Genomic DNA, 13,346 nt, shown 5'->3' with positions numbered 1-13,346 from the left:
AATGTGTTTGCTGGTTAATTTTATGAGCAGCTAGCTGACTGACATTCCCATAGCAAAACCGTATAATGCTTGACCAATTCAATGCCAAATATACATTATATGAACGATCTTCCCTTGTCTCAATTGCACATGGTCCGGCATATCAACCTCCAGTATTTGGAGAGGGCGCTGCGTAAGTTGTGGTAGGGCAGAAATGGTATCATTTGAAAGCTGTGTATATGCCACTTGCAGTGGTCTCAATGGCATGTCCTTGTGAGCATCATCGTGTGTTGTGGAAGAAGACAAGGGTGCCAATACAGGAAAGCTCAAGCCCCCCCCCCCCTTGGAATTAGAACTTCCTTGCTTTTAATACTTTTTTCTTTGCAAAAATGTAAAAACATTTCTTCTCCAGCCATTAATGAATAAGTTATCAAAAATGTCAAATTTTAATGACTCTAATCTGTCCTGAAATCAATTTGTACGGGGAAAATATCCAGCTAAACCACGGGGAAAATATTTGAGCCCCCCCCCCTTGCAACTTTGCATATGGGCGACCATGGAAGAAGATATTCATTATGGTAGTTCTTTTAATTCTGCTTAGCATGCATTTCACATTCAGTTCCATCCTGGTTGTCGTGATTCTGTTCGGTAAGAAAAACTACTCATGTTGTAAAGATCACTTGAGGATTTTTCTTGCATTCCTATCAAAAAATCACTGTGCAATTGCATGTTTATGTGATATGGGGCTTCCTGGAGGGGAGCTGTCACATGAACCACACTTTTTTACGTTGTTCAGTCTGAGTTTTGCTAGTCCATTTTATTTTCAGTGCAGTTACTACAATCTAAAGCTTGTCCCTACATGCAAATAGTTTTTCTATCTCAAGCAGTTTTATGTGATCCAAGTTCAAACTGAATATGAAATGCTCGGTAGGGGATAGTAATCAAGGGGACCACCATTGCGAATACAGTGAAACCTATCTACAACGATACTGTTGGGACCTGAAAAAATATTGTTATAGACTGGTTATCATTATAGACAGTTTGATTAATTATGCTGTCATTTTGCTGGGACCATGGAAAATATCGTTATAGACAGGTTTATTGTTATAGACAGTATTGTTATACACAGGTTTCACTGTATACTCCTTCACAGCATGCAATGTTGCTCACTGCACCATGCCATTGTATCAAAATAGAACGTTTACTGCTACTAATCAATACCACTACTACCCTTGTATCCCCACAGCTATTCACACAGCACTCCCTCTTGGGGGAGGTTGATATGCTGTACATAGTGTTTTTTAAGCTGAATCTAATGATATAATTGAATTTCAAAATTACATTTTGAATGATTTCTGAAAAATTGCTGAAAACATGGTAACTAATTGAATAAATGAAGATAACATGTTTATATTTAAGGCTGTTAAAAACATTACTAAGGTTAAAATTGCTGTTGGACTTAACGTTTTAACTTTTGTTTTTAAAACATTTCTTAACACCTGTTACATTATATTTTTATGTACTTAAAATATAAATTTCTGTGTCCTGAAATTTTACACTATATTATTAAAATAATACATTAACATAAACTCAAAATTTGTAATCAGTAATAATAACCAGAGTTCCTTAGAAATGGTAATACTATGCAAATTATCTCAACATTTCCTGGTTTTCTGTCACATCTATATTCCTCTCTACAATGAATGCTATAATCTTGTACTATTATCTGTCTTTTATTGCAGCAAAAAAAAAAATATTTTTTATTAATTTCTCTATTTAAAATGGTTTTTTTAGCACTACAGTTTAAAAGGTGTTTCACTAATAAAAGTGTTTTCAATTGTTTTAATCTTTTAATGCAATAATGCTACAAATTTTGTTTGGTATAAAATTGGCGCCAATGCATTAATAATCCAAATAGTTAGCTCATCATGGATCTTTCTAGTAATATGATATGGTTCAGTGTGTTGTCATATTTGATCTGTAAACTAATTTTCATTTGTTAAAACATAATCAAAAATATTCATTTTTGTTGTAATAGTTCCTCATATTTTGCCATTATGAATTAACCTTTGTAACAAAATGCTCATATCACTTTAAAAACGTATCTTTATTTTAGAAGGCTATTTTTGTGTGAAGTATGTTTTTAAGAAATTGCGATCAATAAATTAAATTTTTAGCAAATCTGTTATTATTTCATTTTTGAAATTATGCTACTGCATTGGAAGAATGCAGTTTAAATTTCAACATAAAGCATTCAGAGTGTTATATTGACGACTAGCTGTCCCCCATTTCGGCACAAAAAATACGATGCCAAATCCAGTATCAGTACTGACATATTTGATGAGATTGTGAAAATCTAGTGCTATATTTAGGTCTTGGAAATAAGCGTACGTTTTTATTTGCAGGGTTCAGTTATTAGTCAGGCAGAAAATCTTATTGATCTAGATGTCTTAATAAATCAGGATTTCAAGTTTAGTCAACAGTGCAGCATTGCAAGTAACAAAGCCAAAAGAATCCTTGGATTCATCAATAGATCTATTTCAAACAAATCTAAGAAGGTTATTCTGCATTTTCATAGAAGTTTGGTAAGCCCTCATTTGAGGCAGTGAGCAAAGGGATGTAAGTGGCAAAATTAAAAATTTGGAGATAACCAGTACACATGGTAGGTGAACCTCTCCTCTGTCTTGGGCCAAGAGATGGTACTAGTAGCCCTGGTAGATGCTGCTATACAGCATGATTTAGAAAAAAATTTCATTGAAAGCCTGCCTAGGATGTTATCTTTAAAGGTGTTTTTCTCAAAACTTGAAAATGTCCGCTTACAACCCTTTGCTTCTCACTACCTCATTTGAAGTATGCTGTTCAGTTTCGGTCTCCTAATCTGAAGCTTTCTGGCGCCCAATGTTCATGGCTCCCAAAATTCCCATTTCGTTCGCCACAAACGCAATTGAAGGCCATCTTTCATGCGTTAGAAGAAGGAACGGGATTCGAAATTTTGATCCGAAAAATTTTTCAAATTGAACTCTAAAAACTTAATTTTAGACAAACTTCGGTAATCGGAGGCTCGGAAGCCTTCCTCAATAAATTCTTCAATAACGAAATCTTAAGAAATGTAGTTGTGGGCCATCTTTGGCAGCGTTAAGAGAAGTGATGCATTTGAGGAACTCTCCCACAACTTTTCAATATTGAAGTTTCCAAAGATACAATTTCAAATAATCCTAACAGTAGGGGAGCCCAAAGTGTTTTTGGAGATTTACTCGAGCACGTCAGATAAACTTAGTGGGGATACTTTACATCCTGCTGAGTACCTACACTAAATGTTGGCTCTTTTTTTTGGAGCAATCACGATTGCTTATTGTTCTCACTTGACAGTCCTTGATGTTCCGGTTCCTTTTTCAGCTTGGACCAGGCCTGCAGCACCACCGTCCACCGGCGGCGGCGCGGCTGGTCCTGAGCACTGTCCCCCGGAATCCACTTTTGCTGGGTGGCGTCGTCCATGTCCTACACACGCATGCTCATACACACTCCCCTACGCGCGCACGCCTTTACACACATACACACGCCTACGTGCACACACGTAAGCCTACACACACACGCACACAACTATATACACGTAAGCACCCAGGAGGAGGGACATGCTTGGGCGGGGGAGCCATTTCTAGAAACAATAACTCTAACCGGTAGAGTCTTGTCGCAACTCGTGATTGCGAAAAACAATTTGAATTCAAAGTTTCAGAATTCAAATTAGAGTTTTTTTTTTTTTTTTTTTTGGTGGATGGGTCTAGGACAGCCCGTCAAATTAGTAAAAAAAAATCATCAGATTTTTAGAAGCGCGTCAAATTAAGATAAGGTGGGTTAATTACAAGCTAAAGATTGTACATTTAAAATATCTTACGATTTGAGCATAACGCAACTGTGTGGAAGGGGTACAAAGTTGCAAAAAAAATTTTTTTTTTTTTTTTTTTGCTGTCAGATTAAGAATACCCCTCAAAGTAATGGCAAATTTTATGCTACCATGCCTGGAGCATCAAGCTGAACCATCTGCATAACAATCTGGCACACTCAAATATTCCAGTGTGACGATTTTTTTTTTTTTTTTTTGCGTTTTCAAAAATTCGCTACGAGCTTCCAAAACGTCCATCTTTGGAATGGTGGCCTTTTTAAGCGTCACTTAACATTCTCTCTGAATATCTGACGCGCTCGAGATTTTTTCTTTTTTAATTATTATTTTTCCTTTCGGATGATCACACCCCACCACGCAAGTCGGCAGGTAAACCATGAGATAAACATACCTTTAGTAGCAGAGACGCGTTGGAGCACCAAAACTATCAATATCTGACACGCTCGAGTACGTCCATGTAACTTTTTTTTTTTAACATTTATGAAGATCAGTAGAGATTTTCGCCACCACTAAAGTAGAACATGAAATAACATTTTCGTCTCACAACCTAAGCTACAAAATCCAAAATCCCCACGACGCCTGAGTAAATCCACATTTAGTATCATGGGTTCACCTGCTACAAATGATGGGATGGGAGATCTCCCCCGGAAAATTTCCAGAATAGAAGTTCTATTAGAAACGCAACTTTAGGCATTTTTTAATGGCCCTAAGCGAAAGCATGGAGTTCAGTACTCTCCCCCGGAAATGCGTTGATATTGAAGTTCCAGAAACTCAATTTTCGACGCTTTTTTGTAATGTTAGGGAAAGAGGTTCTTCCCTTGGACATTTTTGGAACTGAAGTCTCAGAAACACGATTGTATAATCCGACTATGCTAACTTTAGGGGAAGGGATGGGGTCAAAAAATCTTCCCAATTTTTTGCAATTGAAGCTCCAAATGCGGAAAATTTTAGATAATCTAACGATGACAAGAGGGAGAAGCGACTCTTCTTTGGAGAGTTTTTCGAATTCAACTCCTAAAAACTCAACTGGGGGGGGGGGGATTTTGTGACGTTGGGGGGGGGGGGGTGTAGAAGAGGAGGGTCGGAGATTTTCTGCTGGGAATTTTCTAGATTTTCAAACATTTTGGGGGCGATCGCCCCCTCCCCCTCGTAGCTTCGCCACTGGTATTGCCCGTTTTTCACAAGAAGGGTATTTGACTCCTCCCTCGTCACGTGGTATCCGATGATCCCATTTTGCTGTTTTCGGCAGAATTCGGATCATAGCATTTTGCTGTAAAAGCAGCGTTTTTTGAAATGTTAGAATAACTAAAATATCAACAAGCAAGTGATGTAAAGGACACTAAGACTTTTTTGCACATTAAAATGCACGCCCAAGTTAAGGCTATCTGGTTGTCTCCTTTAAAGTCTTTTTGGTTCCTCATCAGAAAATCGGTAAGAACTCGCTTTTTACTTTTATTTTTCACTTGGCAGTTTTTATGCTCTAGTAAATCTGTAAACCCCCCGCATGTTCGATACAAATACAACGCTTAGCATTTATTAAACATATTTCTTTAATACTACTAGCAAACTGGTAACATTGTTTCTTTAATGGAACGTTGCCACACCGTAGATATGGTAAATTGATGTGGAGCCTTGACATGATTAACAGAAAAATTTATTAATCACAATGGCAACACTTAAATGCAATCGAGCAGAAGCAGAAAACATGGCTCTTAAAAAATGATGGTTGAATGACATTTCCGTTTACTTATGTTTGTATAGCATTGGCAAGATTTATTGTTACGATGTGAAAACATGTGAACTTTAAAGAGAATGATTATAATTGCTGCCGCGATGGCCTCATCGTTGACCGCAGAAGAAGAACAGGTTCAAATTGCTTGTTATAAAAATTTAATAAGTTTTGCTGTATTAAGAGGCTATTTACTTTTTTGTTTTGCAACTTCGCCTGTACTTCATATTTTAATTACGTGACCAATTGAGACGAAAAGTACCGTTTGTCAGTTTTTTCTTTATGAATTCTTATATAATCAATAATTATCACAGAATTCTTAGATTCATAGAGTAAAAATGCGATGAGTTAGCATTTTGACTTTATTCATTAAATAGTTCCTTATGTATACATACATGTGTACATGAAAATAAATAGAAATTAATTTTTAGCGATACTATTTATTAATGAATATTTCATTTCAAATTGTTTAAAGCTAATAAATTAATGTAGTTTTATTATTTTATAGTTCGCTATACTTCATTATCAAACGTACACCTTGCAGTTTACCACTTGCTTTGTTTTTGTGTATTTAATTTCTGCTTGCACGTAGAGTAAAACAATTTTTTTCAATAATAAATGTAATTTTTAATGACTGCATAATAACAAAAACCAAGGCTGCCCGTGGGGAGTTAAGCGGCTCTGGGCGAATTATGTTTTAGGATCATCAAATTTCTTTGTAGGGAGTGAGTCAACTAATTATGCTTTTGTTACAATTTGTTTTTATGACATCAAAAAGCCATCCTCGTTGCAATTAATTTAAAAGAAATGATGTTACATGGAAAAAATACTTCAAAATTTTAATTTAAAGTTTAAGAACTTGAATGTGAAACAAAAAAATAAAAAATAAATTTTCACCACGAAAGTTAGCATCATAAAATTATCTTGCTTAAAGAAGTTGCTGTCATATTTACTGTAGTACAGTGGAACCCCAATCTTATTTTGTCTTTTTCATACATTATCCCGCTTCTGACATCATTTTCTGCTAGTTCCTGAAAAAGGTTATACTGATAATGTTAAAATGTTCTGGATTTTATGTTTCTTTTTTTTTAATAAGTCCTCTTAATACATTTTTCTACTTACAGATCAAAATGATTTTTCAGCTACTAGACTCGCACAAACTTTTTTTTCTTTAGATTTCTTTTTTTATTTTATTTTTTTAGGACAAATTTGTTTCAAAGCTGTTCTGGCATTATTTTTGTTTTGTCTATGTCTGTGAGAGGGATTTCCTCTGGTTGTTTAATATTCCTTCATGACATTTGAGGACTAGAGCTCTTTGTGAAAATTTTGAAGAAGTTGGTGACAGATGTATCTCCTCATCACATCACGAATTCCTTTAGTGTCAGATTTCCTACCTGCTTTCAATGTTAATGCTGAAGACGAAGAAGAAATAATTGAGGGTCTCCCCTCAGCTGATTAAACAATTATTTGCATAGAAACTCTAAAACTGTTTTTAGTTGTAAATGTCGACTAAAAAGTAAATTTCCAAAATATTGTTGGTATAGATCGTGCTATAAATGAAATTGCATGCAAAAGCATAAAACAAGCGAAGAGATTACACATTTTCCCCACTATTTCATTGAATAAGAGTCAATTTTTAAACAATATGCTTAGATTTTTAACTTGGCCCCGATTTTACGTTTTCCTGCTTGAAATGTTTTTTATCACTGGTCCGACAATGAACGTAAAATCGAGGTTCTACTGTATCTAGTGATGTAAAATACCCGGGTATTTATTTTTAGGGGTAAATACCCAGGGTATATACCCGGGTAAATACCCAAAATGGGTAAATAACCGGGTATTTATTTCAAAAATTTATATTCAACTAAAATACTTTTCTGTATGTATTCCATTATGTATATATACAACCAATCATATACAAAACAATAAATTTTTGCCCAAAAATTGTATTTTGATCACATATTTAAAGAATTATTGTGTGAAACAGCTTATCAATCTAATATGATATTCACATTAAATGTGTTGGATATGCCTAATCAACGTTGATAGCCAAATTTCAGATATGAAAAGCCATTCTACAAAAAGAAAAAAAGCTTAACTGGTTACAAAAAAAAGCAAACATCAATTTTTTAAGGTCCTAGTCTTTTATAATCCAGTAATATGTCCCTGCATGACATCAAAATGTAACGAAATGTCGCTCAATTTATTATTACTATTTATTTACCTATATCTTATGCAGAAATTTCCTCCAAACTTAGTTCAATTGTTCAGGTGTATTCTGTATCACACACACACACACACACTTATATATATATATATATATATATATATATATACACATAATATACATAAACACTTAAAATTCATTTAAAATTTTTAATCTTTTATTTTAGGGTTTACGTTTAAAAAAGAAAATAGTCACCTTTTAATACTACCTAAAAATTTTTTGCAAAATGCGCAATTACTAGGGAATTTACCCTGCCTTCGGATAAATACCCAAAAAATATTTACCTTCCCACCCTACAGGGGAACAAATGCAAATGAGCAAGGCAACAGAAAAAAAAAATTTGTTTTTTTTTTTTGCTTATTAATGTGAAAACTGTTTCTATATTTTCCATGTTATCACTTAAATATCAATAAAAAAAAATAACACCATAGTGTCTTAATAACTTCTTAGTTTATTCTTCCAAACATCCCTCATGCTTCCTTTTTTTCATTTTGGGTATGACTAACCTAGATTGTAATTTTGAAATCCTGAAGTTCATAATGAATTGCTTATACTTCTCCAATTATGACATTGAAAAGAAAGATTCTTTGGTTCACGATACGTTTCTTTCATGATTTCATCAAGTCTTTCAATAAAAAATATTATAAATTGTGTAATACATATGTATATATCAGTTTTACCAATTATTTCATATTTAGATTTTTAAAAAAAATTCTCATTCACTTTTTTGCATTTTTTATAAAATACCCAGTTTTTGGGTATTTACCCAGGCCTTGGGTAAATACCCGGGTAAATACCGAAAAAATATTTACCTACCCGCTGGGTATTTACCCGATCCACATCACTAACTGTATCACATATAATAGCAAAAAAAAAGAGAGCAGATCTAGGGATCAATGCCGTCTTATATTTCCTTTAAATCTTATATTTTTACAAAAAATTTAAAAAACATCCTATATTTCCCAAGTCCTATGTAACAAAAATGTTCTATATTTTTAGTATCCCTGGAACTACTTTCTAAATTTTACAGCATTTTAAACTAGTATTTGATTAGTGATTGTTGTATTGTCCTCAAGTCAAGAAACTGGAAAAGTTTAGTTTTAAATAGAGGAAGCTGGAACTAGCTGGTTCAGAGAAGGCCTTGGATGATGATGATTGGATTAGTGATCCAATAAAGCTATTGTTTGCAGTTGTGATGTATTGTATTGACCTTCAACTCAGTTAGAGCCCTTCCAGTATAACTAAGACCCAAATGCGGATAAATTATGCTATCTGGATATTGTAGCTTTGCCAGAATTGCAGACGTTCGGCCTTAGCTTGGCCATATTTGATTGAATTGTTTTCCTGGTAAATCAGGAAGGCGTCAAGCTATTACTATAAACATAGCCAAGTTTCCTCTAATGGTCCCTGATTTATTTCATAAACATGAGTAGTTTAATGGGAAGGTTTCTGATTCTTCAGAAATATTCCACGTTCATATCAGGAAAGTTAATGACCAGAAGTGAGAAACTTTCCTTCTTTTTGCCTGATATGTTAGTGACAGAAATTAGGCACATTTTCTGCTCATTATTTTCAAGGAAAAGTGTGATGAGCCCATGCACATGATCGAAATTCAAAGTAACCATAGGGTCCAAGAATGAGTTTGGACACTAAAGACTAAAAATAAGAAAATCTAGAACAAATGAAAAAGAAAAACCTAAATTTAATACAGTCCTGAAAAAAAAAATCTTCTAAAGATAAATTTTAAGGTTTCAAGGAAAGTATTTCACCGACTCCAATTTGTGATGGACAAGCAAAACAGCAGATTGAAATATGTCACCTCTTCCCTGACCCTTCTAAATGATGGGCCTGTATTTAATCAGACCTTGAAGAAAATACAAATAATAATAATAATAATTATTATTATTATTTAACACCTGGATATTTGCTGAACTTGCATATAATGTGTAACATTAACTTTATATTAACTTAGTCTGTTTCTGTTTCAAAAAAAGGGCTTCAATCTTTCATAGTTTATCAATATTTTTGTAATCTATTTCATTTTTCCTATAGTGAATCAATTTCATTATTCTTTCTTTTTTAAATAGGCTGTAAAAGAGTTCATATCTGTCATAAACGAGTTACGATCAACTCAGAATATTGGACCTTTATCATGGAGTACTGCTGTGAAATTTATGATGGCTCGAAAGTTCGATACTCATCGAGCTTTGCAGTTATATGAAGCCCATGAAGTAATTTTTGGATTCTTATTTTTGGTTTCTGTATTATTAGAGATGCACCGAGACCGAATACCATATTTTGCTGAATACTGAATATTCAGCTAAAATTCTAAGCAAATATTCGGCTGAATTCCAAATACCTGGTTAAAATATTTTAACTGTAATATTTGTATTTTATAATTTATGCCACTTTAAAGTAGTGTGCCTTTTTGAAATGCAAATTCATTTTCTTTTTAAGTCCCTTATCCACATTAACCATATAATTATCCATTCAAAATAAATAAAAAATAAAATAAATCATTGCAAAAGCAATTTATATAGTAAATGATGAATTTCATTTACAGTTATCTAAAATTGTGCATAAATTGATAGTCAGTTTCTTTCCTAATATATAATTTGATAACTGATTATCATAGTAAAATGTTATGCGTTTAACAAAGAATCTTGTAGAACCCCTAATGTTCCACACCATAATTTACTATATTAAACTTTGATAATGATTAATTTAATTAGAGGGTATTAAAACGGAACTTCATATCGTGTAAAGCTTCTTAAATTTGCAAAATTTAATATTGAAGTGTTTCCTTTAAATATTATTATATAATCATCTTTTTAATAATCACATCTGTACCTATTGTTCTTTTTCTGATCTCCCAAAAAATTAATGACCAAAAAAAACTTTGCTATGTATTTGAGTATAATATAAAAGAAAAAAAAAATACTAAAGTAAAAGTGTTGGACATTTTCTATCCAACACTTTACACCGCGCCTCAACGGATTCGAAAGGAAAGTTGATTGAGAATGTTCTTAGCTATGTTGCATCTTTGGATGACATTAATTAACGAAGATATTAATTAAAACCCTCTAAACGGTTTTTCATGATTTTTGCAGTGAAAACATAGTCAAATATTTTAAAATTTAATACCAAAATAAAGAGAATTTTTTTCCGCGTCTAATAGAATGTGTTTAGAATTTCCATGTTTCATAGAATTCAAATTATAAGGTTTTTAAATGCAGATTTTAATAACGGCTAAGCCTTAATTCATACGATTGATAATGAATTCATTGTTGGCCGACAAGGAAATAAAACACAATGATTTAAAATTTTTATCTGTTGCCAGTTTCTATTTAATAACAAATAAAATACTTGACTTTGATTTTGAATAATATAAGACTTTTAAAATAAATTTCAGTTTTCTCTCTTGATTCTGAAGTTGTGACTCAGTCAGGGGTTTTTAAAATTTTTAATTTTATCGTTGCTTGTTCTTGGTACTAACTAAGATATGATAGACGCTGTATTATTTTGTTGTTTTTGCTAAGAAAGTAATCTTATCCCTGTACCTCAGAGCCAGATGGGCGCATTATGGTAATTTTACTGGAGAGAGGAAAAACTTTTTCTGGCGCATGCTAAAGAGGGGACACGCGTTCTTTTAACCTGGTAAAAAATTGAAAAAAAAAAAATTGTTAAAGAAATTACGTTTACATAGCTTGATGCAGAATGATGGGCTTATACGTACTATGCACTAATAATCAGAAGATCACAATTTTTGGACTTATGTCAGTCTGGCTCTGAGGTACAGAACTAAGAATTTGGAGCCCATATGCAACATTTTAAGGGGGTGACCCTTATATATTTCCCTTATGGTTTAACAGGATATTTTTCTCTTGAAAACTGATTTCAGTACGGATTAGACTTATTAAAATTTGACATTTTTAATGGCTGGAAAAGAAATGTTTTTACATTTTTCCAAAGAAAAAAGTACTTAAAGCAAGGAAGTTCTAATTGCTAAGGGGGAACTTGAGCCCCCACTTGTCCCCCCCCCCTTATATGGGTGCTCATGCATCACTTCCTATGTAGAAAGCCCAATCACTGGTTTCATCACATGACCGAAAAAGTCTGACTCAGAGAAAATTTCCTGATGAAAATCGCTTTAATTTATGTCTCATAACATACTAAAGCTATTATTTTGAGAACAGTAGTTCACCAAACATATTAACATTGTTCAAAGAAGAAATCAAAAGTTTATTTTCCAAGTTAATGCTCTTTTTTTTCTTTAAATTGAGCAAACATATAAGAAAGAGCATAGGGAATAACAAAATTACAGTAACCAAATGCATTGTATCATATCCGCATGATTTTTAAAGACTCTTATTTGGTTCGAAAAATAATGTCTTAGTTATCAGTATCATAACGAAGTAAACATAAAGAAAAAATTTAAGTTTTAACATTATCATAGACTCATATTTCAACAAGAATGACATGTTTTAAATTTTCCAATCCGCTTTCTTAGAAACATTCACGTACTTAGCAACGCAATCGCTATCACAATAAAGTATTCTAAAAAAGTGTATAACTGAATATGAAATGCATTCTGCATAAATATGAAAATATGCATAGGAATTACGTAGATCATGCGCCACTATCTGTAACAAAAAAATAATCAAATGAATATTTTGCGAAACAGAAAGCAACATTGAAAAAAATGTCAGTTGTGGGTGAAATATTTTCTTCTTGTTTATGTTCCTTGGTGACATAAGTTTTATCTCTCCCAATCAATTAAAACAAATCTTTAGCTTTATTCTTACAAATTTCCATGAAGCTAGTAGCTGCATTCTATTGAAATTATTGAAATGATGACAAAAAATTTAGTGATCAGAATTTCTTTCATTGCAAAAATGCAATTTGCGAGATGGAACGAGCCATTGATGGCTTGAAAAGGAAAACAAAATTTCTTACCTGTTTTTATGTTGTAAATTATATCCATTATAGATAATTGAAGTTCTAAGATTTTCATTTCTTTTTTATTCTTCATTACAGTGTAATAGTACAAAAATGATTTTATGTTTGCATAATTAATTTTACTATAAAAAGGAGTTTTACTAAATCCAGAGTGAACTCTACTGTCAGTAGTATTAGTGAAAAAAAAGCTTAGAATTCGAAACTTAATTTGACATTGGCGCTCGCATTGGCCGTGCTGAGAGCGCTAAACAGCCAAATGAGGATTTTTGAGTCAGCTGGTTTTTAGTACGTCATTGCTCATTTAAGGTAACCACTGAAGAGGCCTTCTTGTTGGTAGTGATGGCTCATGGCACATATTAACTTGGGCAATAGATTAAAAGAAATTAATTGTCCTCAGTTTTCTGACTTTTGCAAATATTTTTGGTTATCCTCTAACAGATGCTTTTAAAGCAAATGCATTTTTCAGCATACAACGCTTGTAATTAACCCCCCTCCCCCAGAAAAGAAAAATAAATCAAGTTCATATGCAGAAAACTTAACTTTTTTAAATATAA

The 13,346-nt window shown here is 32.9% G+C and overlaps 1 protein-coding gene across 1 annotated transcript in view; it reads left to right on the top strand.

Annotated features, from left to right (window-relative positions):
- The first annotated feature begins 5,569 nt into the window (after positions 1 to 5,569).
- The window catches only part of LOC129222336 (tyrosine-protein phosphatase non-receptor type 9-like), a 38,162-nt gene continuing 30,385 nt past the window's right edge, over positions 5,570 to 13,346 (top strand). The window contains exons 1-2 of the mRNA XM_054856831.1: positions 5,570 to 5,743; positions 9,921 to 10,064. Coding sequence (XP_054712806.1) covers positions 5,690 to 5,743; positions 9,921 to 10,064 — 198 coding nt within the window. The 5' untranslated portion in view covers positions 5,570 to 5,689. The remainder of the gene's footprint in view (positions 5,744 to 9,920; positions 10,065 to 13,346) is intronic.

This window comes from Uloborus diversus, chromosome 5 (assembly GCF_026930045.1).
Source record: "Uloborus diversus isolate 005 chromosome 5, Udiv.v.3.1, whole genome shotgun sequence".
NCBI classification, from domain to species: Eukaryota; Metazoa; Arthropoda; class Arachnida; order Araneae; family Uloboridae; genus Uloborus; species Uloborus diversus.
This window is presented reverse-complemented; position numbering and strand designations above follow the sequence as displayed.